This window comes from Falco rusticolus, chromosome 6 (assembly GCF_015220075.1).
Source record: "Falco rusticolus isolate bFalRus1 chromosome 6, bFalRus1.pri, whole genome shotgun sequence".
Lineage (NCBI taxonomy): Eukaryota > Metazoa > Chordata > Aves > Falconiformes > Falconidae > Falco > Falco rusticolus.
Window position 1 is genome coordinate 25,502,979 of NC_051192.1, and position 27,159 is coordinate 25,530,137.

Consider the following 27,159-nt stretch of genomic DNA (forward strand, 5'->3'; position numbering starts at 1 on the left):
GGGATGATGGAGACACTATAGGAATAAAGATATGTTTTAATCACACTGAAAAACATATTTGTTCACCTGCCAAAAAGGAGTTGGTTATTCTAATGCTCAGGTATTGCACACTGACAAAAACATTTTAAGATCAGCTACGTGATCCGTGGGGAAAGGCAGACCATCTACCAGATGCCACATGACTGTGAATAAAGTACTTTATTTACCAAGACCTTGCAAAAGACTGCACTTGCTGTGCTACAGAACAGCTCCTATTGGGTGGAAGTGCTTCTGACTAGAAGAAGGGCTTCTGCACTTGAAGGCTGGTGCATTTTTCCAACTGTATCAGTTGGTCAATAAAGAATATTACTTTTCCTACAAGCCTTGTTTTGCTTATGTCCTTAGGTCACTGTTAGAGTAATAAAACCACTAGTACCTCTCAAGTTATGATTAGCCAAACCTCAAATCATATTAAATAAGAATGTATTTTAAAATCTGAAATTAAGGCATTTGTTTTCATGCCCATCTCTTTTTTGGCAAAGAAATCACAAACATCATGAAAAACAGGTTGGAAACATTGAATTTCTGATTTATGCAGAATTGGGAAATTTCGTTTCATAAACAAACATCTTCTTACATGGTTAGCAGGCAAAAAACCCATGACCTTTAGCATGTGTCAAATTGAGAAAATTCTTCACTTATTCTAGTTCCTTATTTCCTTTTGATATATACAGGAATGCAGTCAAGCAAAATGAGTTTTGATGCTCTGTAATAAATAAATCAAGACTCCATAATATATACAAAGTGGAAAAATGACATGGAAATCTGTGCAAAATGGAAGACACTTTGCTAAGGCTGTCAGCATGCAAATTCTCACATGCATACATAACTTAAGCACAGAGAGTCCTAGAGACTTCAATGGAAACAGCTGTGGCACAGAAGCTAAGCATGTCTAAATTTTCACAGGATGTCTAAACAGTTAAGGGGTTTCATTTAGAAGACTGATGCTGGATAGTGTCAAGGAAGAGAGATGGACAGCCATTAAACAAAGTAAATTAAGAAGATGGCCTTTTTCTTATAGATGTTCAGAAAGTGATGAAAGCTTTCAGAGAGGATGATAGCTTTAATCATAGGTTTTTATTCTTATTTTCTGCAAAGGAATGCATAGCTGTACTAAACCAATATCCCATAGCCTTTATTTATCTGAATGAGACACTAAAAGAAATCAAGAACTGAGGGTATTTGGGATCTAATTGAGAAAGTTATTCATAATGTTTCTGTTTCACATTTTGAAATTTCTATCCCTAAAATGCTGTGATTACATATATAGGAATGTATTTATCATATCTGGCTTATGAAGGAGGGCAGAAAATGTCTTTGAAGATCATGTAACTTTGCTCAAAGACTGAAAAAACTGTGAAGTTAATATCACTACAGCTTGTTTTGAAGTTCGTGGTACAAGTAACTTGCTGTGCCTTGTCTGCAGATTAATAAACTGTCCTTGTTCAAACTCTCTCACTGAAAAGCCTCCAGTTAGAGGTAGGAAAAAACCCCAAACCACCAGGATGCAAGCCAGCTAAGAAAAACAAAGGAAATATATTTAGAGGCTGTAGGACTGAGCACACATCAACTGTGTGGTAAACATTATAATTACAATTGATTCCTTCAAAGACTAAAGAGAAAATGTCCTCACATGTACAGGTTTAATTATTATTATTTTTTGTTGTTTGAAATAAGTTACTGAATTTTACACTATAATAAAAATAAAAAAAGCAAGAACATAAAATAAAGAGATGGGTATTGATTCAACCCCCCACCATTTGTAATATGAGAAAGGGAAGGTTGGAGTCAATATTAAGGAGTTTATAACAAATATTAACAGCTGTGAAGGACAGGCATGGGAGGTGATGGCTGGAATTATCAGCTCCAGCTATCTATTTATTTCTTGCAAGAGCTTCTGCCCAAATAGTAAGAGTATCAAAAGAGACAGTGAAGATGGGGTTGTATTAACACACCACCCTGAGCTACTGAGACGTGGGCGTATGTGTGCTTGCTAAGTTTGCCATAGGAAGGGGGTAATCTCTGGCAGAAAAGCAGGGCTGACAACTAAGGTACAGAAAATAAAGTCTTAAACCATGACAACTGTTTGCTTCAGTAGATAAAATCAGTTGTATGGGATATTTTATTGCTGAAACATGGCAGGAAAGAAATATGCCATTTTACTTCAGGAAGATTGGAATGAACCCACAGACCTACCTGAAGCTGTATAACTCTTCTACAATGCTTGAAATATATTCTCATGAAGTCATATAGCTGTCACCTAGTATAAATAAATCCATACTCATGCAAAGCTGTTGCAAAAATGCTTAAATACTGTAAGAAATCCCTGAAAATAATTTAAGCTCAGATTAATTGTGTCAAGGGACATGAAAAAAGATGTAGGGCTAAAATTTTCAGCTAGACACACCAAGCAGGAGTTAGCACATGCATTTTTTTGTGTGCCTTCAAGAGAATTTTCAGCATTGAGCTTAGCTTCTTACCTCAAATTCATTTGTGAAACTTACACAAGGTTTCCTTCTCCACTTATTTTCACTTTCATTAAGACACATATAAGTACCTTGCTCATTACTGGATACATTTTTTCCCTTTTAAACACAAATAATACTATAAATTTGAATATGTTCAGTCCTGAAGCAATCCCACTTACTTCAGTGTCCCACTGAGGTTACAAAAAATGCTATTATTGAAATGCACATTCATTTACATAGGCTAAACTAGACTATTTCAGTTGTAAGGGACCTACAATGATCATCCAGTCCAACTACCTGACCACTTTAGGGCCGACCAAGTTAAAGCATGTTATTAAGGGCATTGCCCAAATGCCGCTTAAACAGTGACAGGGTTGGGGCATCAACCACCCCTCTAAGAAGCCTTTGCAGTATCTGACCACCCTCTTGGTAAAGAAATGCTTCCTAATGTCCAGTCTAAACCTCCCCTGGTGCAGCTGTGAACCATTCCCATATGATATGATATCTGAGACATCAGAAGAGCATGACTGGGACTCTGGAGTGTTTCTCTGAGTTTTCATTTTTATACCATATACTGCTATATAAAAACAACCAAAACTGCAAACATATCATCCATTTATCTATTTGTAAAAACATGTCACATGGGAGAAAAGCTGCAGTCAATGTGCTGATGGCAGTACATGTGAAAAAACAGATGTCAGGCTAAAAGCAGCATGACTGAAGTGTTTTGGTGAGTCAGTATTTGATTACTGAAATCAATAGGATTTCAATGTGTAGGAAAACATGATTTTCTCTGAACAAGGACTTGTCACGTGTTAAGAGGACAAGTGTGTATATGACATTGTTACTTCTACCATTAATAATTGTTGTTTTGATGTACTCAGATCAAAATTAGTTAGATATTCAAAACTAAGATGAGCTTTGTGGTTTGAGACAGAGATGATAAAGTATCTGTGTAGAACCCTGTATATTTAATACTTTAGAACTCATTCACTTTGAAGAAGAGCTATGTGTTTTGTTAGAAACTATAAAAAGCTATAATGTAGAAATTTTTTTAAGTTTATATGTAAATGAAAGAACCCTACAAAGCTAGCATTTTTTCCAGCGAGTAGGTGAAATGCTACCTAATCAAAAAATTAAAAGCAGGTTATCATATTCAGTCTATCTCATACTATCTTTAAAACTTAGGCCTTGTTATATATAGGTAAGTTAAATGCCAGACTGAATAACAGAAGAAAATGTATATGAGACATAGTGACAATACAGAACTTAAGCTTGGCCATGATATTTTTCTACAGAAACCAGTATGTTATGTCTGAATGTAATGGCAGTCTAGGCGTCCACTTCCGAGAGAAAAAAAAGAAAGTGGGAATTCATGTGCTTCAGTTTTTAATTTCATCCCCAGGCCTTAGGTGATAATTTAGGCTATGACGGAGAAACCTTGAGTTCCCTTAGCAGAGGAAGAGAATACTCTTAAGTCCCCAACCTAGTTCTTAATGTAGAGGCAAATACTCTCACGTGTGTACTTCATCTTGACAGCAGATCCAAATCAGACAACATTCTTCTAAGAAAGTAGGTTGCTATTAAACAAGACAAAAAGGAAAGTACAACCCTGCAACTTTTTTGACTTTTGAGGTTCAAAAATGTTGAAACTAACTTGAATTAATTCTAAACCTTGACCCAACTGACAGAATTGTCTGAGGTGTAAAAATTCAGCCGATTTGTGACAGTTGGCCTGCCTCCAAAATCTCACTTCTCACAGATTATTCACTCCTGCCCAGGACAACTGTATTTTCATTGCTGGAAACAAAGTATAGCATAGTTCTGACAGGAAAGTAGGATCTTTACAGGAAATAAAAGAGTGGGTAAACAAAAATAATATGCAGTTCTTCAATACAGGAAGAAGCAAAGTAAGAAAGTCTTTATCCAAAATGTTTCATTAATATTGTTATTAGAGGAGAAACCTTATGTAATACACACAATTCCATTACTTTTTATGTTGTTATGTTATTAAAGGCTAATCTCAGTAAGTACAAAGGAGAGGAGGAATGATGACAGGTGGGAGAACCCCAGTAGCTTAATCAGAACAAACATAACCTTGACTTGGCTCCCCTCAGGGTCATTAAAAAAGGATGATGAAGGCATTGTCTGGGTGTGAGATCTATTGAGATGAGTCAACCAGAGACACTGTCCTCATCTGAGGGTGATTACTGCCTACAGGGTATGACACTCATTAGGGGGTACCAGGAAAAGCAGTTTAGGATTGTGAGAGACTTAGAATATTATGAGGCATTTCTGAGAAGGACCAAAGGCAAGGAGAAGAATGGATCAAAGTGGATTGGAGAGGAACAAGCATGGATAATAGAGTAGGAAGAGGATGAAAGGGGAAATGGGAGTGGATGCTCATTACGACATGGTCCTGGGGACATGAAGCTGCAGCAGCCTCACCTTTACTGGGCTACTGGATTCAGCAATTCTAATGCATGTTAAGGGAGCTGCTCCTGAAATTATTTCTGTTCCTCTTTAATTGCTTCAGGCTAAGCTTCTTGGAGGAAGAACAGAAAATCAGACAGTTTTGCAATTTTCTTACTAGCTATTGGCCAAGTTCTAACAGTTTTCTAACTTGTGAGGGGATACAGATTTTCTGATGAGTAGGAAGTTTCAATACAGTTAATAACCTACTTAGAAAAATTACTAGAGGAGATAGAGAGTCCTGTCCTTCAGATTTATTGAAAACCGTAACCGTGTTGGCTGATTTAATATACGTCTTTATTCTGTAACATCCATTAAGAATGGCACATAGAAATGTGTGCCTGAATCAGTGAAGGAAGCGAAGATAGTAATATAAACGAATTTTTCTAGATGCTGAGTGTAAAAAGGAAATAAAAACTGTAAAATCTGCATAAAACCTAAATTGCTAAATTATTTGAAACACAAAATGAGATAAAATAAAAGTCAAATGATACACACTTTCACCTTTCTCCTCAGCAGCCTCTAGATATCGGTCTTCCTCTGATGTCAGTATTTCTTGCATTTCTCTTATAGAATCATATCTTCTGTAAGTAAAAGATTATTTATCTTAAGACACGTATTAGTGAAGCAAGTTGCAGATATATTAATTTAAAGTAAAGATTTGGAAATATACTGTTGGGATTTTAAATATAAGTTGGGTTGTACAAAATAGAAGTCAAATACATTTCATCATCTAAACTGTTACTGTTTCATTGCATCAAAAGGCTGGACTAATGAAAGGCTAATGAAAATGCATTTAGCAAGAGAATATTCTGACACCATATTTACTGATCTAAATGAGATATTCCTCATATTTAACACATTGGATTATTTTTTATACATCACAACTAGTCTTAGTGTACTGTCTTAGTACATTTGTGTTGATAAATGCACTGATACCTTTAACACATAATAAAACTAGAATTTTTTTGTGCTCATTTGATACGTTCAGATATTTGGAATATTTTACCTTACTTCTTTCTTTTCTAATGCTTCATCTGTTAGCCTTTTCAAAATCTTAGACTTAATTTCATCCCTCTTTGCTAAGTACATTCTGCGTAGTATACAGACTCCTGCAGTACAATTACAAACAGTAATGACTTTTATGCATTCGTATAAAGCTGAAGTTATTTGAGTTAGCAAAATTATTTGATAAATGATAGACAACTTTCCTGCTTCTTTTTAAAGTCAAGAAAAGGCATATATACCACAGAAATATTATTATACTGCTGCTTTCTAAGGTTTTAGAGCTTTGTTTTCTATTTCAAACACCTCATAAACTGAGTCTGGGATACAGGAAGGTTATGATGAAGGCTATAAGGGAAGACAGCACTGAAAAGATTTCTCTTATATTTCTGTATAGCATGCATTACTCTGGCAAACAAGCATTTTGTTTGTATGTGTACAAAGAGAACTATGGAGAAACAAATGAAAAACATTCAAATAAAAATTTAAAGAATGTAAATACCTATACCACTACACCTGGTTGACAGAAATTAATAATATGCTGTCCCTACTAAGAACTCTACTGACTGACTTACTTTGGCAAATAGATTTATGACACACGGCTGTGTGGCTCAAATCCATTTCCATCAGTGGAGTTATGCCAGTTTAGACTAGTTCAGGGAATAGCTTACAAAGTAATGACTCAAAATGCTGTGAAAATGTAAACTCCACAACTACTTTATTAAGTGACAGAAATTAGTGGGAAACAAATAATAATAAAAAAAGAACAAAATGAAACAAAATATCTAAATTCAAGGAAACATATCCATAGGCAAAAAGCTACACTTTTAGCCAAATCATACAGCGGACATTGTGATCTTGTCTCTTTCACCTCACTCTGCTCGTACTCCCGTATCTCACAGGATCACTATCATCAATTAACATAAAATATATTTTTATTTAAATTTGAACTGTGAGAAACATGTTACTTAATTTTTAGGAACATTGGTGTTGATTTGAAGCAGATGATAATTCTGTGCAAATGGTTTATATTTTAAACCAATACTTTCAATTAAATGTATTTTTTAAAAAGGGAGGATGAGTGAAGGGAATTTTTTTGAAAATGTAGTTTGTAAACTAACTCATCTTTAGATAATAATCTGTCTCGGTATTCTTCAGCACAAAAGTTGTGAGAGTTTTCAGTCACTTTGCCTGGTGGCCCAGGCATGCACGTTTCCATCTTTGTGTTTTCTCACAGTATTATGAAAAGCAGCAATGACAAAGAGCATTAATTTACTTCATTATTCGGAGTCAAAATTACAGAATTATAATATGCAGAACATCTAGAAGAATCACAGTTACTATACTACAACTAACCATTCTTTTTCCCTTGGGTACCAGCACATGTGTTTCTCACTTAAAGAGTTCAATATTGTTTCATCTGATGAAGGATTTCAATATTCCTTGATCAAATTGAGCAAGTGACCTATAAGCCTTTAGAATAATGGATAATAAATTAGCAAATCCTAAGTGGCTGACCTGAAAATATCTGCTACTGGTATTAACCAGAAATAAGCTAGCTCGCTAATGGAGTGGGTTTGTAGGTAGCTCAGCTGATTCTGGTTGAAAGAACAATGTTCTTGCAATGTCCTGTTTTTATGCAACTGGAAATCTGAAATCTCTATGTATTTCACTTTGGTTTGTTATGATAGGCTACAAATAGTATGACTTGTATTCAATCTGTGCATGATTGTTTCAAGCTGAGACTGTAAAAATATATGCTTTATCATCTAAAGTATGTTAATTCATTTCCTCCCACCAGTGAATGAAACTTTGAAGAAAAATAAATTGTCATTGATTTATATGAAAGCCTGACACAGCTCCAGGGATAAAATTAGAGTATAGACTCATTATCATCTCAAAAACATTAAAAATGGGAATGGCGGATTTCCTTCCAAGCCTGGAATCTACTTACACATAAGGCCAAATGGGTTGTAATTAAGAAAGCAGTCTTTTTTTGCCATGTGATACAAAGACTGTAACAGTGTTAGTTCAAACAGAGTTCAATCATGATTGTGAGCACACAATTTAAGTTTCATGAAGGACCTCTCTAACTTCTAGGAAAGGCTTACACTTATGCTTTAAAGAATCTCCCACCTGTCAGGCTAGTGAAACAGAAGGTATGGGAGACATGGCTACCAAGACCATAAAATAGATTGTTCAGATTAGAACAAGTAATTGAGAGCTAGGTTTTGAGAACTAGTGGGAATGGCAGAAAGGTGTACATTGCAGCAAGTAAGCACATAATTTGAATGTCCTAGAGAGGCCTTAATTTAAAAGCCTCTGCTATAGACTCCCAAGTTCTTCCCTTCCCAAAAGAAAAGATGGGGCTGTTACTATTAACCAGTGTTCGACATGAAGAATTATCTATTCCCAAAGACTTTCAGGGACAGAGCCAACCTTTTCTTTTACCCAATTAATTCACTTATTTGTTAAATTCTAAGAAGTGAGGAGAAAGTTAACATAACTCTGAAAGCACCTCTCCCACCTCAGTCCTCTCCCTGCAGAAAACGTTAGAGCATGACTCCTGCTGTGTTATTTAGTACCCTGTATGAACATTACATACTGCACGCCAACTACATGAATAAGGTGCTTTTTGTGGTTGTAAGAAAGGCCAATGCACTGTGTCCCAGAAACCAGGTTCACGAACATTTCGGTATGCTTGCAATGTTTGGGAAGCAATGATGAGGCATGGAAATGCAATTTATCCTTAAGTTTCTTCTGAAAGTATCTGAGATGAGGTCTTCTTGAATGATAGGAACAGAAATTCCAAACAAACCAGTACGATTATCCGAAGAACACTAGATCTAGAATTTTCTTATAGAAATGTTTAGTCTGTATATGAGCTCCAATCACACTGGAACACATAGTTAGGAAGTTTAAGATGTTGCAAAATTTCACAAAGCTATGTGACATAAGTAGTTAAGGTACTGTAGCTGAGTTGTGAGGATGATTATCTGACCAGATGACATGCTTCTGAAAACTTTTTTTTTTTTTTTTTAAAGTAAGAAACCTGTTCTGATTAAACTGTGTGACCTTGATTTGCTCAAGTTGATTTTTATATTCAGGGACAAGAGTTTGAAAAGCTCTTTAGGCTGATTCTAATATTGGGGAGTTACTGAGTTTTCTTGAACTAAGTATGAATAAACCTATCATTCCTTTCTTGAAGGGAAGTTTCTACTACTGAAAGACCTTTTGATAATGGGCTGAATAGGTAATGATCAAACATTGCTGACAGGCAATGAAACTTGTGGTGTGGCATGAATTAAGTAGGCATAATTCATTAAGACACTATTTGGCAGACAAGACTTTTACCAGTGTATGAATCTTTCAGTTTATTATGCTTGGTACCACACTTCCTTTCTGCTTGAAACAATAAAGTAAAAATCCCTTCCCCTGAATTTATGGGTACTAAGCTATTGTATCCATCTGGATAAGAAGTTGCTTACATTTTGTGACCCCAGGAGGGGAACAGAATACACCTGCACGGAGGTATTTCTGTCTCCTTTTTTTCTCTCAAGCAGAGGAAGTTCATATTTGTAACCTGATTTTGCGAGTGAGGAAAGCAATGTGCAGGGAGGGAAATTTGACTGACAGACACATCACAAGTTGGTGTCCAGAAAGACACAGAATACAGAAAGTCTGAAACTGCAAGAGTCCAGTGGTATTTACTGCTGATTGTAAATAGGAAGAAACTGTAAACAGGAGGAATTTTCTTTACTGCTTTTGTAAATCATTCCTGTTTTCAATTCTGTGCAATTCCCTTAATCCAAATTGTAAAAAAAAAATGGTGTACCCTTGTTGATTCACTGGATTCTTCCCTCCCTAGACCCCTGAAGCTTTATAAATGGAACATAACTACTAGGTTTTTTTATAAGTGTGTTTTATATACAGATAGCAACACAGAGAAAAGAAAATAGAAAGTTTCATTAGTGTGCATTTACTAACCATCTTTTTCTGTATCCTTCAGACAGACAACAGTGTCAGGTAAAAGTCCTTTTTCTGATAAAGCTGACCAGTGATCTACTGACAGAGGGTAGTTATCCACCACCCATCCTCCTTTTGCTGGTGCACCAGGAAACCTGTTTTTGTTCTTCTTCATAAGCTGTCAAAAAATGTCAGATTCAGTAACACAAACAGACTAAAATATTCTGTGAGCTGTTTAAAAAGACTGCACAATACAAAATGATTTTCTAAATGTTATGATTTTCCCCTATTGTAATTTCAATAAAAAGTAAGACTTTTATAACTTCATCTATCTGAAAGAAATAAAAACATTTTAAACAAAAAGAGATTAATGTGCCAGTGATTTTTTAAGGTTGTCTATAAAGAATGTAGCTTCCAGTTACAATAGTTATAAACCAGTGAACAAATTTTAAATAATTCAAGATGCTTGGATAAACCTTCACATACAATTCTTTTCAAACACTTGTATCTGGTGCTGAGCTTTTTAATAGTGACTATGAGTATAAAAATAGGGCAAGCTTACAGTGATACTTCACTCAGATAATTCTCCCAGCCTCTAACGATTTGTAGCCCAGGCACTTTGCAAGACAGAAATAACTTGTATATATAGTAGTCCTCAAGAGATTTGTCTTTCATGATCTTGCTCAGTCTCTCCTCAATCCTGTGTAAGCTTTCAGACTATGTGATTGAAACTAAACTGATCTTTCAAATGGAGAAATTAAGAATGTATATCAATAATGTATAAACTGTTACAGGTTCCTCTTAGAAAAAAAGTGCTTTGCTATATAGTATTTCTAGTTTTACCTCTGCAATAGCTCTCTCCAGTACTTCAGCATATATTTCAGGTGACAGTGTAACTTCGGAGACTGCTGCACTCTTTATGGCTTCTTCTACCATTGCTTGAACTTCTGGGTGGTCAGCAGTTATCTCTGACATTCCTAACAATACAGATTTTTTTAAAGTGCTTTACAAAATTCTGAAATACTTTTTTTTTTTGTCTGCTCCGGAATAACTGCTAGGCGATTAAATCCAACCATTTCATAATTGCAGTCATTTTAAACAATATTATATGATCATGCTGAGAAAGAATCAAATACCAGTTCTTTTGAATGCAGTTCTAGACAGTATTTCATAAAGATAAGTTTTAAGATCTTTAAGATCTTAAGGTTTGCTCTCTTATTACAAAAAAATCCATTTTAAACTGTACAGTATGTTCTACCACTAAGTGAAATTTTGTTTCATTATGAATAGAATGACATTTGCATACTAGAATGATCAGGCACCTGCAGCACCTGAGAATTTCCTTTGATTTGATTTCTCTTTGATTCCTAAATCAAAAGATTGACCAGAGTGATTTAAAAATCAATACAAATCATAGATGAAGACAGTATATTGTCAGCATTCAAGCAGCCTAAGCATTCCCTAAGATGCACAAACTGTTCATATTGGATCCATATTTTGTTATTAATTGATGACACAACAGACTGTAATTGTTTAAACACTTTTTAAGGAACACTCAGAGTTAGTTCACAGTTTTCATATTAATTTGATAAAATTATTTAATTTCCATTTTTTTCTTCCATGTTTGCAGCACCAGAGGAATATATGGACTTCTTGTTAGGTATGTATCTATACATAAGTCAAATATGGTGATTCCTTGCTTAGTTGAACAAGGCAAAATGGCCTGATTGTCCATTTGAACCATAACTAGAGCTAACTGGAAAAGGCAATTCCAGTTCAATGGAAAATTTTGCAATTCAAAAGAAATAATTTTGAAAAACCCCCACTAAATTTCTTGCAAATAGAAAACACAAATTTTGATTAAGTGTTATTAAAAGCACATGTTCACCTTTTCAAAATATTTTCCGAATTCATCAAGTTGCAAAAACCTGGGCAGCTTAAGAAGTCCAAATGTGATCAGAGCAAGAGAGTCTTGTGAACATGCCATCTGAGGCAGCATACTTGGAAAGCTGCTCCAAAGTGGAAAATCTATAATTGTGGGTTCACATCACCCTAGCTGACAAGCTGCTTTCTTGAAGAAAATTTCAATTTTGCAGAGATTTAACTTGTCTGAAAGTCATTCAAATGGAAAGTTTCCAACCAGTATCTGTCAGAACCGATTTCTTCTTTCAAAAAGAGCTCAGAAAACTCTCTCTTACATACTCATGGCCCTTAACTTCAGAGGATTTGTACATAATATCAAAAATACTGAATTCTACTCAGCTATTCCCTATCTGCATGTTCTTTTAGTTCATATTTAATGCACAACAACTGTAACAACTTCTGTGATATTTTATAAGTCAAAGTAACAGCCATTGCTTCAGTTTAATAACCTAAAGCAAATAAGATAGCTTTAAAGACCATGGAACACCTTATTCACCTGATTCTCTTGACTGTTTTTCTAATCCCAACCTATTTTTCACTGCTGTTACAGCCTTTTCTACTCTATCGCTTCGCACTTGCTCAGCTTTTTCTTCTCTTGATTCTTCCACGTAGGGTTGAATGAGTTTGGCCATATCAAGAACCTAGTGAAATGATTTGAAAAAAAAAAATATCACAAAAGAAACATAAAGCATCTGATCCGGACTCTATACAATTAAAGTAATTTGGAGAAGCTCTGCAAATTTCAGAAAAAATTTACACATAATTCAAGTCTAGGGGGTTTTTTTTTAGAAAAATATTTTTAAATTTGCATTTACATTTAATTGTCTTAGACACAAAAGTTATTCTATTCTTATGCTAAGAAAAATAACTGACACATAAATATTTGTCTTTTAAATAATATTTTTGAAATTTAGCTACTTTTATATAAATGAATTTCACTAAATTAATATTTCTCTGTAATCCATATGCTTGCAATGTGTATGTTAATAACACAACAGGAATAAGAATGTGTTTAACTGACTCCCAAGCCTCAGCTGATACACTAGTTACAGAAGACATTTATAAACTTACCTTTCCATTATATTTGTGTGCAATTAGGTTACAAATAGTTGTTCTTCCAGAGAATGGAGGACCAAATACTAGTACTTTACAAGGAGGGAGTGGCATTGGTGGTGACAGGTAAGGCCGTGGATTCAACATAAATCTTTTCAGCGCCTCTGGGGATGACAGTATGTACATTTTACCTAGAAAACTTAAAACAGAAAAGAAGCTAACATATATAAACAGTTATCTTCTAAAATAGAAATAAAAATTAAAAGTGTCAAATTCTGCTAACCTGACAGCCAAGTCTGGGTTCCCCCTTCGAATATCACCTTCCTTTAGAGCCACAGGACATACTTGCCCCCACCTGCTTCTACGCCATCGATATCTGTGTGCTAGTAGTTTATAAGACGACAGAGCCCGGAAAAGTTCATCCTGTTTATTAAAATAGCAATAACAGTATATGCAATTGTTGTCTGAAGCTATATATGCTTTGTTCTTAGCTTTGTTTTGAAATATTTTGTTGGAAAATAAGCAAACCTAAAAAGAAAACCACATCATGCTTTTTCGAATATTTATAAAACACACACTGCAGAATTGTAGGACACTTCTAAGGAGAAACTACTTGGTTTTTCGAGTTTATTTAACAAAATCAGCACTTAACATAGTTCCTGGAGGCTTTGTTTGGTATTTTCAGAATGTTAAAATGATGAAGAAGTACAAATCAGCTATTTTTTGAAGATAACAGAAAATAGCCAAGATGTCTTCTAAAGGGGATGAAGAAAGGACCATTGTTCTCTGGGGAGGAATAGCAAAGCCAAAATATCTCTTTTAGGCATGCAGAAATATCATGTGATAGGAGTGAGTTTAATAAAACTTTTGCAGCAGGTGAACAGTGAGTGAATCCTAAAGTTTATGTTGACTAATTTATCCAGAATAGTACAGACAAGTACTGCCTGTGAAGAACTGCAGAAGAACCTTTGGAGTCTAGGAAGCCAGGCATTAAAATAGCAGTTTTACACAGCAGATGATGAGTAGTCATTGACTGTCACTACTCAGGAACAGATCTTGAAATTATAATACATACTTCCATGAAAACATTTGGTCAATGCTCTTGCAGTTAGAAAACCGAGGGGAGGGGAGGGGAGGGGAGGGGAGGGGAGGGGAGGGGAGGGGAGGGGAGGGTATTTTTGTTGCATAAATCCTGCCATCATCTTTACTTCTATGTGCATTCTGCTACCCTGCTATCAAAAAGTATGCAGTAGAATAGGAAAAGTTTCAGAAAAAGGTAATATGACTGATCAATCACACAAAAAGATTTTAATGTAAGAAGAAGTAAGATTAAGTAGACTGGAACTCTTCAGTCCAGGAACAAGACAGCTATATAAGAACAGGACAGAAGTCTGAGATCATGAGTTACTAGAGGGCAGATAGAGAGAACAAAACTATTTACTGACTTTTGCATATCAACAACCAGAGGATGCTGAACTAAAAACGGGCAGGTTCAACACAAAGGGAAGCAATTCTGTATGTAATGTCCAGTTAAGCTGAAGAACTCCTTGTCCCAAATACTATGAATGCTAAAAGCTTACACACAGACTAACATAAACACACAGGCTAACTAAATGATAAATAAAGATGACCTCTGACACAGAAAGTCTTTCACCTGTGAATTTGTCAGAGACTAAGAAAACAGAAAAGTGAAGGGAGAGGTGTTTCTCTGAAAATGTAGTGGAGTCTTTCAGTTATAGCATAATTCATATATTCAGAGTTTTGTTTAAGAAATAAGAAAGATGACTGCAAATGAATATAGGTGAAGACACTTGCAGAGACTTGGTTTTTCAGTTTTATATGGAAGAGACATGAATTATAATTCTCATGATTCAGCAAATTTCAGCACTAACTTGTCATGTTTCTAATTAATTAAAGGAAATACAACATACATGATTTTAGCTATGCAGGATGTTGCTAAATTTATATGAGCATGCTGTTTCTCAATCAGAAAAAGAGTAAAGACTGAGCTAAGAGTCAGCTGCTGAGATTGCTATCCTTTGGCTAAAGTTTCTTTATTTTCTTAGAAGGAATTAGTTCTTCTTCTATTGCTAAAACAAATACTTTGTTCAAAATTTTGTTATATTCATCCATCTTTTTTTTTAATTACAAACCTTTTTCTTTTCATACTCTTTTAAGTGGATTTAAGTCCCAGAATTATACTAAATTCACATTTCTGGAAAATCAAGGGTCAAAAAATGCCCTTATTGCATGGTAAAACAAACCGATTGCTGTGAAACAATGTTGTTATATTATAAGCTTAGAGCAGAAAAAAAAAAATCATTACAGTTAGTCACGTTTTAGAAAAGCACACTTACATCTTCCAGCCCCTCCAGCATTTCTTCTTGCTGACTTTGAAGTCTAGTTATAGGAGCTCCCTTTCGAACACCCAGAGACTGAAGTCGAGCTTCCACTGACTGAAGAGGAAATAACACTTGACTTAGTACCACTCAAAATTGCTTTTGTGATCTGAAAGGACCCACAAAGTATTTTTAAAATTGCATTACTATTTATATAATGGTTACATATACACTAAGGCCCAGTTTCTAGCTTGAAGTCATGCTAGTTATTGAGCTGAGTTTTAACAAGCTATTTGGTAGATACAGGCAGTGCAAAATGCTGAATCATAGGCTTTATATCTCCTCATTATGCTGTGAATCCCAAGCCTTCTAAAGGAACAGGCTGTAAAGGATTCTTTCCCACAAAGCAGTGGAAGTATTCAGATGAGCTACAATCTGAAAAGGAGGAAAGTCTCTTGAGGAGATTCAATTATGCACACTCAGAAGTAATACAACTTTAGGTAATTTATTTAAAGAGATGCTTAAAACAGATGTCTGCCAATGAGAATCAGATGATATTAAATTTAATTGAAGTATCCTGAATGTAATCTTGCTTGAATGCAAGTGTTCTTGAAACAAAAAAGCAAATTTTGTCATGTTTCGACTAGTTTCATAAGTCTTTGCCTTACTTACAGGTAAATTGGTTGGAAACATTACACAACTTGACTGCTTTTACTATAAATTTTCTGTTGCAATGTTCACAAACAGATCATAAATGAGGAAATTTTATGTTCCAATTCTGCAAAATTAGTGGTTTTTTTTCCCATAGGACCATTCTTGGTAGTAAAGTTAAGCATAAATTGAAATAATACTTACAGAGTTGTAATTGAATAAATTTGTTTCAAAGAACAGAGGGGAAACTGTAGGAGCAGCACACTTCCTATGTTGTCAAAGACAATCTCTCACTTCATTTTTAACCCCATATTTTCAGTTCTGATTTGAAGCAACTCTTATTTTTGAGGCAGAGGGTAAGATTATTTCTCTCCAAATTTTACCATTGTAGCTTTTTTAACAGGGAGAATGAGTTCCTATGTCGTGAGCTAAAAATCTAGATACAAGCACTCAGCAGAATTGTTAAAAGTATGAAGTGTTTTCTATTTCAATGTAAAACAATATCAAAGATCACAGAAAATCTATCATTATTTTAGACACCACCACAAAGTATGAAAATTGTGTAAATGTATCATACTGGAAGTGTTTTAATTTCTCATGTTAATAACGCTATTTTACACTAATAAACAAAATAAAGTGCTAAAAACAGATGGATGTGATATAAAAGAGTTCGTAGCCTGCCTGAAAATATTCTCATGGGACATATATGTAAGCCTGGGGGTGGTGCAGTGAATCTTATAATTGTTTTAACACAGGAAGAAAAGCAAGCATTTCAAAGGTCACATTTCTAAAAGCAATTAAATGAGCTTTAAACACAAAATTTTGCCAACACTTTAATAAAGAAAACAATCCACAGAAGTGAGAAATTATTTTCTAGTGGAGGTTAACTAAGTTAGTGCTTAGCTTGCTTACCATAAAGAGATCATCTGGTTGTTGATTTCCATCCAGTTCAATAATATATTGACTATCCTGTTCAGCCATCAAATCCTGTTTAAGAACAAAGACATAAATTGAGTATAGCTAACCAGATAATGACATTGCAGCTGATTTTGTTTCTACACATATCAAAGGCTGGGCTCCTGTGGACTTCATCAAAGCCAAGAATCACTGTATTAATGGCTCATAAAATCTTCTGAAGAGAAACTTCTTTGGTGAGGGATAGATACAGGATGAATTCAAAACCTGGAGTTACAATGGGTTCAGAAAACAGATTAGATATCCTAGCTCAAATGAAAGAGAGCTACAAAGAATCAAGATACAGTAATATTTTCTGTATGAACTCAACCTCTTATTGTCTAACTACTTTAATTCTCTGCTGGAAAATGGTGACAATGTCAATTAACAGATTTCTTGCAAATGCCAGCCACAAGGCTGATGTTTTCATTTTGGTTCTGACTCTCAGCTTCTGTGAAATTGAACAATATATTTGATTTTTCTTATTTTCAATTTTCCCATTAGTAAATAAGATATTAGTCTAAAATAGACATCTCATGTCCACTGTTAATATCTCTGAGGACTGAGAACACTCACTCCATTCCTGACAGATGTTGGTCTAACCCCAGCCCTGGAAAAGCCTAGTGAAGGTGACTTTACAACTTGGTAGGTAATCTGTTCCACTTCTTTATGACACTTATGGTCAAGAGTTCCTTTCCTTGCATCTAGTCTGTCTTCTATGCTATAAATTATTCGTCCTATCTTTGGTAGAAATAAATAATAACTAATTGCTTCTTTCTAATACTCTTATGCAGAGAAGATAATACTTTGTGTTTCTTTTATACACAATGGTCTTACAAGTATATCCATAATATTTTCTTGTGTACAGTAGCATCACATTTATTGACTCAGTTTATGACTAAAGCCCACAGACTGCAGACTGTTTGCAGTACTGAGATCTAGCTAATTATTTCACATTGTAGTTGTTCATTAGGTTTCCTCCCTAACTGTAGTATTTCACACTTATTTCTACTCAATTTCATCCTAACAACTTACCAAGAACTCAAAGTCTGTTCTCCACAGTTCTTTCTACCTGTTCCAGTTCAGTACAAACTGCACATCTTATAAGCTTTTTTTTCAGTTTCATCATCTCAATCTCTACCTGGGCCAATGACAGACCCCTATGTTCTTTCAATGTATTAGTGGACCACTAAGTATGTTCACTAATATATTCACCATTAGTAAAGCCTAAGTAAGACCTACCAACTAGTGTAACATGGTGGAAGTGCTGAAGTTTGGTATACATCCTAAAGTAATTTAAACAACTTTGCATTAGTTTGCTTATGAGAAATCCATGTAAGGTTGTATAATGATTAAAGTTACCACATTTTTTCCTTTCTTCTTCACAGCAGTAACAAGTTCGTTACTCTTGCAAAGAACATTATACCAGTTTTACACAATTTTATCTATAGGTTTATCTAATCCATAGGGAAATTGAAGGGCATAAATAAACTGTAATTGTCCAGTGTGCAGCAAACATAAGGCTTTTGCAGTTGCTTGTACCAAGAGATTAAAAAAAAAAAAAGAAAAAAGAAAAAAGAAAAAAGAAAAAAGAAAAAAGAAAAAAGAAAAAAGAAAAAAGAAAAAAGAAAAAAGAAAAAAGAAAAAAAGAATTATTGCCTTGGACCTGTTCTGGATTTTTTGGAGAAAAAAAAAGATACATACTAAATCTAATTTTCCTGAACACAACAAAGAAAGAAGAAATGTTACAGCTTTAGAAATTAAATAGGTGATAAAGCAAACTGATGGGCTAATTATTGTGTATATAACCCTGCAGCTAATGAAGTAGGTGAGGAGGGGGATTTATTGGAGTGGAAGGCAATGGATGTAGGGAGTAGGTTTCTTATAGGATTGCATTCTAGAATGGACTTTGGTAATGGTGATGATACACTGGGCTTTTCAAATACTTCAGTTTCTAGGTTTAGGAAGTGCCTGTGACAGCACCTATGGTTTGCTTTTAGAACTCAAAGTGGGTTGATTTATCTTGACTCCAGTGATATGTAAGGGTTACAAGAATAAGAGACCGATCATCTTTAGTGAGTTGGCAGGGGTTCACTAACCTTTGTACAATGTGCTAACATATGTAGAATGTAGGGAAATACTTAGTTGCTACATATTTGTGGTCTGGGAGTTTAGACTAGGGGATGTAGAACCGTAAGGGCATGTCATAAAGAACCTTAGACAATGGTAAAGAGGCACTGCTAAGGAAGATATAAGTTTTCTGTAACTAGAGAACAGGATGGTGTGTTCCAGAACAATAGGATAAGAAGATTTTAAATCAGTAGAAATGAACTGCGCATGCGCAAGAGACTCCGGGTCAAAAGTTTATGCGGACAAAGACTTTGAGCCTTCATCAGAAGACCCTCTGAGAAGACCCTCAAGGTGGCAGCATGTGTGCGCAAGGAGGTGGAAAAATATGTAAACCATTTTTGGGAAATAGTTTGAATATGTATTAGTTTTCTGGGAAATGTTATGCATATGTATTAGATTGTAGCATAAAAACAGTGAGAACTAGAGCTGAGGTGTGCATACTAGGAGGAGAAATCCCCTATGCACCCAGTGCCACAAATAAAGGAAAACCTGCTGCATAACGACTCTGTCGTTATTGAGTTTTATCTCGGAATCCTGGCCCAGCCGCACCTAGCCTCCTGCCTTAGCAAGGAGTGCTAGAAAGCGAGGGGGCTTGGAAATTCCAATTTTTGATATCACCAGAGTAGAAACAACACCTACAGATGACAACTTTATATCATTGATTTCAGGATGAATTTCAGAACCTGGGGGGATATTGTAGCATCCCTTGTGCCCACCTCCATACAATAAATCACAAACTAAAAAAAAAGAAAAAAGAAACCTGTGCAAAATATTTTAAAAAATATTTTGTTATGTATAATCATATTATTTTGATTTTTCTTACTTCTAAAGGATGAAGCATGATGTCCTTATACAGTCCAACTCTTTCCTCTGCGTTTTCAAGAATATCTTCAGGCCTCTGCACCAACTGATGCAAAAATTCTGATATCATAAGTGGATTTTCTGCAGTCTGAAGAATGAAAAATTAAATATTTCAAGATACAGCAATAAAATACTGTTGTAAACTAATTTTTGTCTTTATTCAAATGTAAATGAAGTAGCTTTCCAGAGTATTGAAATGAGTATTAGTTCAGTGATTGCTGACCGTGATCCTATCCTGATGAAATGTAGTTTCTGCAAACTGAGAGGAATGTGCCTAGAACTTGCATTGATAAGGTCTCTGGCCAGTATTACAAACCAGAACAGTTCATCCTGAAGTCAAAATTAATACCTTCAGGAAAAAAATCTGTTTGTAGTAGTCCAATGCTAAAACCAGAAAACAAGCTAGTATCCTGCAAATACTAGTAAAACTTGCTACAATAAACAAATATTAAGAAATCTTATTTACTTAGACCAAGAAACAGACAATATAGAGTCACCATTCTCTGATACATCCTTTTAACTTATGACAAGAAACAGCTCAGTGTTAAACTATCCAGGTTAAACTATACAATAACAAGCATTAGCTGTTATTTAAACCTACTGTTTAAGTATTATCTCACATCTCTTAAAGCTGAACAGAAACTGCATTAAGATTAAAGCTGAGCAAAACTAAGTCATAATGTAGTATGGTGATATTTTAGAATATTGGATTTTGTTCTGCTTTGTCTAAAGTACATTATAAAACTTTGTGCTGTTTAGAAATTGGCAGTATTTACCTCTTCTTCCTGTTCTTCTTCTTCTTCTTCATTCTCTTCTTCATGCTGATCTTTCTTATGCTTTTCAATAATGTTAGGATCCCACTGGTTCCTCTGATATACCTGCCCTGAATCAGGGTGTTGCCTTTGTCCAGATATTCTTTGGCATAAGTCATAATCTGAACACTAGCAAGGAATAATTAAAAGGAAATCACATGTTTATTGTCCTGCTGCTATAATATTTTTCCTGCAACTGAAGAATGGGGGGTAGGAGTATGTTTGCCAAAAATCTGCGTTCATAAACAACTTCCCCAGTAACATTCTAAGCAAACACAAAATTTTCAAAAGCAGCAAATATTAAAGGAAGACTTTAACACTTGCATAGTTTTTTCCCATCAGCATTTTACATTCCATGTCAGGAGTGTAGCCACTACCTGAGCACATTTTACCATGCAAGGTATACCTTGTAGTATAACAAGTATAGGTGTAGTTTATAGATAAAAATATTTTACAGACAGGCTTGTGGTTGCCCTTGCAATTAATGCCAGAGTGAAATTAATTAGATTTAAATCAAGATTAAATAATTTTTACTAGGTGCCTCTGACTTCTCAGAGCTCTACTGTTACCCCAAAGCATAGCGCCATTGTGGCAGAGGCTAAAGGAATTCAGCAGTTTGGAGCTCCGGAAGAGTGTAAGCAATGGTCTTTAAATAAAAAGCCCTACAGACACAAATTTAGTTTAACATTAAACACAGATAAATCTGGATGTGGTCTGTGGTGATAAAAGTATTAATATTTAAGATTTGAGAGGTCTGTCTAAGAAGTTTATGCTAACTAAATTTCCTAACTGAAACATTTGCCCTAACTAAAACATTCCTTTCAACTAGAAGCTAAAGACTCTTTGCCTGTTTCCACCTCCCCACTTCTGAGCCAAGATAATACTGGGTGTGCCACTCCTATAGGCTCCACTAGGACAACATTCTACATTGTCACATTATGTACTTTTTGATTCCTTCTCAGAATTGTGGCTCTTAGCAAGTTATTAAAGGAGTCCATCCATTCCAGGGATGGATACCTGACTTTGTTAACATTGAAAGGATTGTTTTTCCGCATCTCTCTCTCTTTTTTTTTTTTTTCCCCTGCAAAACAAAAAGCTGGTTGGGTCTCTGCAATCACTTAGCAGAGAACAGGGGAGTAGAGAGGGACATTCTGTCTGAATGTTCCCTCACTATGATCATAGTTAAAAGAGCTTCTATCTGACCTGTTCTAAATTGTACTTGCATTAATAGACACTTGGAGTCTCCAGATCTCCAACAGGTCTTAAGATAGGTATCTTAAAAGTCTACTATGGAATTGGGGGTGGGTCCCAACAAAAAATAAATAATCATTCTTCCTTTCTAAATTACTAACACCTACTCTTCAAACATATATGAAAAACCTGAAATAACAAGAAAATACTGTAGTCATTTAAGGTCAAATTGTTACAGAAATGGAGAAATGATTTCTACAGAGCTTTTGAGATTGCATTGCTAGCGACAGGCACACTACACTCATTTCCTGAGGTATCCCTTGAAGTATTACAATACTTTAGAATATTTCTGTATTTCTATGGTGAGTCATACAGCTGACTTGAATGCTATATGACAGCGCATTTTGAAATAGGGAAGGAGAAATTTGATCAGATATCATTCTTTTTTTCAAAGGTGCATTTTTCATCCTTTTTCTTGGAGAGAAATTTTCTCTAAATTGGTCTGCTAAAAGAGTATTTTATTATTCCCAGAGTTACCTAGAATCTCCCTTCTTCCTTTCTTTTTAATATAATGAAAATGGTTACAATTCTGACATATCTGGGTGATGTGGTGGTCAGAGGCCATCTAAGGCATAATGATCACAAAATGATAGTTTTTGATTTTTGGAGAAGGAGAGGGGTCAGCAAAACCACTACCTTGGACTTCCAGAGGGCAGACTTTGGCCTGTTTAGGAGACTGGTTGACAGAGTCCTTTGAAAGGCAGTCCTGAAGGGCAAAGGGGTCCAGGAAGACTGGACATTCTTCAAGAAGTAAACCTTAAAGGCTGTCCCCGTGTGCCAAAAGACAAGCCACTGGGGAAGACCACCAGCCTGGCTGAACAGAGAGCTTTGGCTGGAACTCAGGGGGAAAAAAGAGAATTTGCCACCTTTGGAAGAAGAGGCAGGCAACTCAGGAGGGCTATAAAGATTTTCTTAGGTTATACAGGGAGAAAATTAGAAAGGCAAAAGGCAAAAGCCCAGCTAGAACTTAAGCTGGCCACTGACATAAAAGATAACAATAAATGTTTTTAGAAATACACTAGAAACAAAAGGAGGGCCAAGGATAATCTCCATCCATTATTGGCTGCGGTGGGGTGGGGGTGGAGAGGTGAGGGGGTGGGGAGCATTGCCACAAAGGATGAGGAAAAGGCTGAGGTACTTAAATGCCTTCTTTGCCTCAGTCTTTAGTAGTCAGACCAGTTATCCTCAGGGTACTCAGCCTGATCAGGAATGGGGAGTAGAATGAAGTCTCTCCACAGTCCAGCAGGAAGTGGTCAGTGACCTGCTGCTCCACTTAGACACACACAAGTCTATAGGGCTGGATGGGATCCACCCAAGGGTACTGAGGGAGCTGGCAGAGGAGCTCACCAAGCCACTCTCCATCATTTGTCAACAGTCCTGGCTAACTGGGGAGGTCCCAGAAAACTGGAAGTTAGCCAGTGTGAGGCCCATCAACAAGAAGGGCAGGAAGAAGGATATGGGAAACTACAGGCCTTGGCACCAAGGAAGGTTATGGAACAGATCATCCTGCATGAAGGACAACCAGGGCATCAGGTCCAGCCAGCACGGGTATACGAAAGGCTGGTCCTGCTTGACAAACCTGATCTCCTACAACAAGGTGACCCATGCAGTGGATGAGGGAAAGTCTGTGGATGTTTTCTACCTGGACCTTAGTAAAAAGCCTTTGACACCATCTCCCACAGCATTCTCCTGGAGACACTGGCTGCTTATGGCTTGGATGGGTGTACTGTACGCTGGGTAAAAAGCTGGCTGGATGGCTGAGCCCAAAGTGTGGTGGTGAATGGAGCTACATCCACAAGTGGTGCTCCCCAGGGCTCAGTATGGGACCAGTCCTGTTTAATGTCTTTATCAATGATCTGGATGAGGGGATTGAGCGCACCCTCAGTAAGTTTGCGGACAACACCAAGTTGGGTGGGAGTGTTGAACTGCTGGAGGGCAGGAAGGCTCTGCAGAGGGATCTGGACAGGCTGGATCAATGGGTCAAGGCCAGCTGTATGAGGTTCAACAAGGCTGAGGGCCAGGTCCTGCAGCTGGGTCACAACAACCCCATGCAATGCTACAGACTTGGGGAAGAGTGGCTGGAAAGCTGCCTGGCAGAAAAGGACCTGGGGGTGTGGGTTGATGGCTGGCTGAACATGAGCCCACAGTGTGCCAAGGTGGCCAAGAAGGCCAACAGCATCCTGGCTTGTATCTGAAACAGTGTGGCCAGCAGGACTGGGGAAGAGATCATTGCCCTGTACTCGGCAGTGGTGAGGCTGCACCTCAAATACTATGCTCGGGTTTGGGCCCCTCACTGCAACAGGGACGTGGAGGTGCTGGAGCGTGTCCAGAGAAGGGCAATGAAGCTTGGTGCAGGGTCCAGAGCACAAGCCTTACAAGGAGCAGCTGAAGGAACCAGAGTCATTAAGTCTGGAGCAAAGGAAGTTCAGAGGGGACGTTATAGCTCTCTAAAACTACCTGGAAGGAAGCTGTAGAAAGGTAGCTGTTGGTCTCTTCTCCCAGGTAACAAGCGATAGGACAAGAGGAAAGAGCCTCAAGTTACACCAGGGGAGGTTTAAATTGGATATTGGGAAAAATTTCTTCACTGAAAGGGTGGTCAAGCATTGGAACAGACTGCCCATGGATGTGGTGGAATCACCATCCCTGGAAGTGTTCAAAAAATACGTAGATGTGATGTTTAGGGACATGGTTTAGTGGTGGGCTTGGCAGTGCTGGTTAACAGTTAGACTTGATGATCTTAAAGGTCTTTTCCAACCTAAATGATTCAATAATTCTGTATCTGTGAAAACAGCTTGAACTCACTGAAATTGAAGGCAAGATTTGACTGTGGGGCAAGGATTTTTAATGACTGTTCAGGTTTAGCCTTCTTCCCGGTGGAGAAGAAGATGTACCTACAGGAAGTCAAGAATTCTGTTTTCTTTCTAATGTAGTTAGTATCACTCTTCTATTTGTGCTGCTGCTGCAACTATACAACATATATACTCAAGAACTGGGATTTCTTACTATCCAGTATTAAAGCAAAGACTGACTTTCTGTAGCTAAAAAAAAATCAAAACTGCTTGAAAAGCAGCACAAAAATATGTTTCTCTGAGCCTTTAAGAACTTTCCATGAGTATAGAAAAATAGATTTGAAGTAGGCATTCACAAATTTTCATTATGCACGGTCAAACAAATCTCAAAAGTATGGAATTAAAACAAACACAAACTTAAATCTGCCAAAGCGATGTGATAGACTAGGTCCATGCACTGAAGCTTAGCATCTCACAGACTGCATGGATATGACGACTAGAATCAAAATCCCAGTGAGAGCAGAGTAGAACACCAGAGGTCGATAGCAGCTCATTCTGCACATTCAGAGTAAAAAACACAAATAATCTAGTTGACAATCAACAAAACATTGCAAGAGGAAGGGCCTGAGCCCTTGTTCATGATTATACATACTGTTACTTTGTCTGTGTGGACTATGGCAAAGTTTGGTGTGGGTCAGCTAGTATTCTCATTGCTGAATAGCTGTGCACAATCTGGAGAGTGGCACAGGCCTTGGGACTATCCCAGTGGGCAGTTTGGACATGGCCATGCCATTGTTACTAACAAGACACATTAGCTGTGTTCTGCCAGAGCAGCTGGCCTGATGTCTGAAGAGTCACTCTTGCTTTGTTTTATTTACTAATATGGATGTAGTCAGCAAGTCCATTCTTTTAAGTTACGTTGAGAAAGTCCTCTTAATCCTACACTAACATTGATTTATGTTTCTCTGGTTATATCAGAGTCATTTTTGTAAAGTATCTGGTATGTCATATTACTACTCATGAAGAAACTGAGATTCGTAAATGGTATGAATTAATAATGACTAAGGAGAAGTTTCATAATTAATGAGTAAAAAATAAAATTTTGCTTTCTAAGTTCCGTATGTGAAAAGTTTCTTACTGAAATACATGAATGTTAAATGTGCAGGCATCCAAAATCCTGTAATAATCACGTTATTCAAAGTTTTCTTTTCTTGAAAACATGTATCTTCTAAGTGGTAGAAATGCAAAGACTGTAACTGCACCAGAAGTTTTAAGAAATGTTCATTATTTTACATGAGCAATGCTTATAATGGAACAAACCGGTGTAATTCCATTCCAGTATAGAAGAGAATAATTTATCATTCCTCAATAAATACTATACTCAAATACACAGGGGAAAATATTATCTTTTGACTTATGCAACATATGAGTCTACTAATAATTAGGAAAATTACTAGCAAGTTACTGAAGATGACATTACCTTAACGTTAATCAGGAAATCTGGTTTTAATTTTAGATTCTTTATTTTCTCTATTTGCTGTGAAACAGACATGTATTCCTCTGAGAGAGAAGGAAATCCACTGAGAACATAACCTGCCAAAATACACTTCATTAAATATATCTTCTAGAAGGTTTTATCAAATATAGGACTAGTTATACTCATCTCCTTTAAACAACACATCTATTTAGTGGCACAATTTTAAACCATATACATGATATAACACTATTAAAAAAATTGTGCATCCATGTCTACTTCAGATGAAGTACAGACAAAAAAGTGTGGCGTTTTCAACTTGATATAGGAATCAAAGTTTTTTAACTCAGTTAAGAAATGGGAGGACTATGTAGGCATTAAAGATTATACTCAGACCACCTGCTTCATGTGCCTAGTTCAGACATTGTAGTGCCTAAAAAGTAACAAACTTTTAGTGACCATTTTTGTCACTAAAAGCCTTTGTAAAATGCATTGCAAAAATTAGCCACTCTGTGATACAAAACATTTAAACTAGGAGCCTAGGCTTTTTATACAGCTTTTAAAGATCTTGGCTTCTATGGACAATAAAGTGAACCTGAACAACTCTCCGGGATACACAGCACTCCTGGATGTTAAATCTTCTCAAAAGGAGGCACTATGCACACAGCTGCACACTGAGGCACCTATGCATAAGCACCCGCTCACTCAGGACTTGTAATGCTGAGTCCTCACTACATATGGCAAGCATGGGGGTACTAATACCTTTTTCCTAGTATTAGTGTGCTCAGCACCACAGATGAATTTGTGGCTTCAAGTTCCTAGGAGAGTACTGTAACTACTGATGGCTGCATGCAGTGCAGTAACAAATACTGTACAGCAAGGAACTCAGTATTGATGAGGCCAGAATGAGAGACTGAATCAAGCGGAATTTTGTAGCCTAATGATGAGAATATTCCCTTAGAGAAATGGCAC

The 27,159-nt window shown here is 36.4% G+C and overlaps 1 protein-coding gene across 1 annotated transcript in view; it reads right to left on the reverse strand.

The window, feature by feature from the left end:
* The window catches only part of AK9 (adenylate kinase 9), a 76,607-nt gene that overhangs the window by 40,234 nt on the left and 9,214 nt on the right, over window positions 1–27,159 (reverse strand). The window contains exons 5-16 of the mRNA XM_037393002.1: window positions 26,194–26,306; window positions 20,638–20,802; window positions 19,824–19,949; window positions 16,829–16,903; window positions 15,284–15,382; window positions 13,210–13,349; window positions 12,945–13,125; window positions 12,370–12,514; window positions 10,794–10,927; window positions 9,972–10,128; window positions 5,989–6,091; window positions 5,484–5,560 (exon numbers count right to left, since the gene is read on the reverse strand). Of these exons, the coding sequence (XP_037248899.1) occupies window positions 5,484–5,560; window positions 5,989–6,091; window positions 9,972–10,128; window positions 10,794–10,927; window positions 12,370–12,514; window positions 12,945–13,125; window positions 13,210–13,349; window positions 15,284–15,382; window positions 16,829–16,903; window positions 19,824–19,949; window positions 20,638–20,802; window positions 26,194–26,306 (1,515 nt within the window). The remainder of the gene's footprint in view (window positions 1–5,483; window positions 5,561–5,988; window positions 6,092–9,971; window positions 10,129–10,793; window positions 10,928–12,369; window positions 12,515–12,944; window positions 13,126–13,209; window positions 13,350–15,283; window positions 15,383–16,828; window positions 16,904–19,823; window positions 19,950–20,637; window positions 20,803–26,193; window positions 26,307–27,159) is intronic.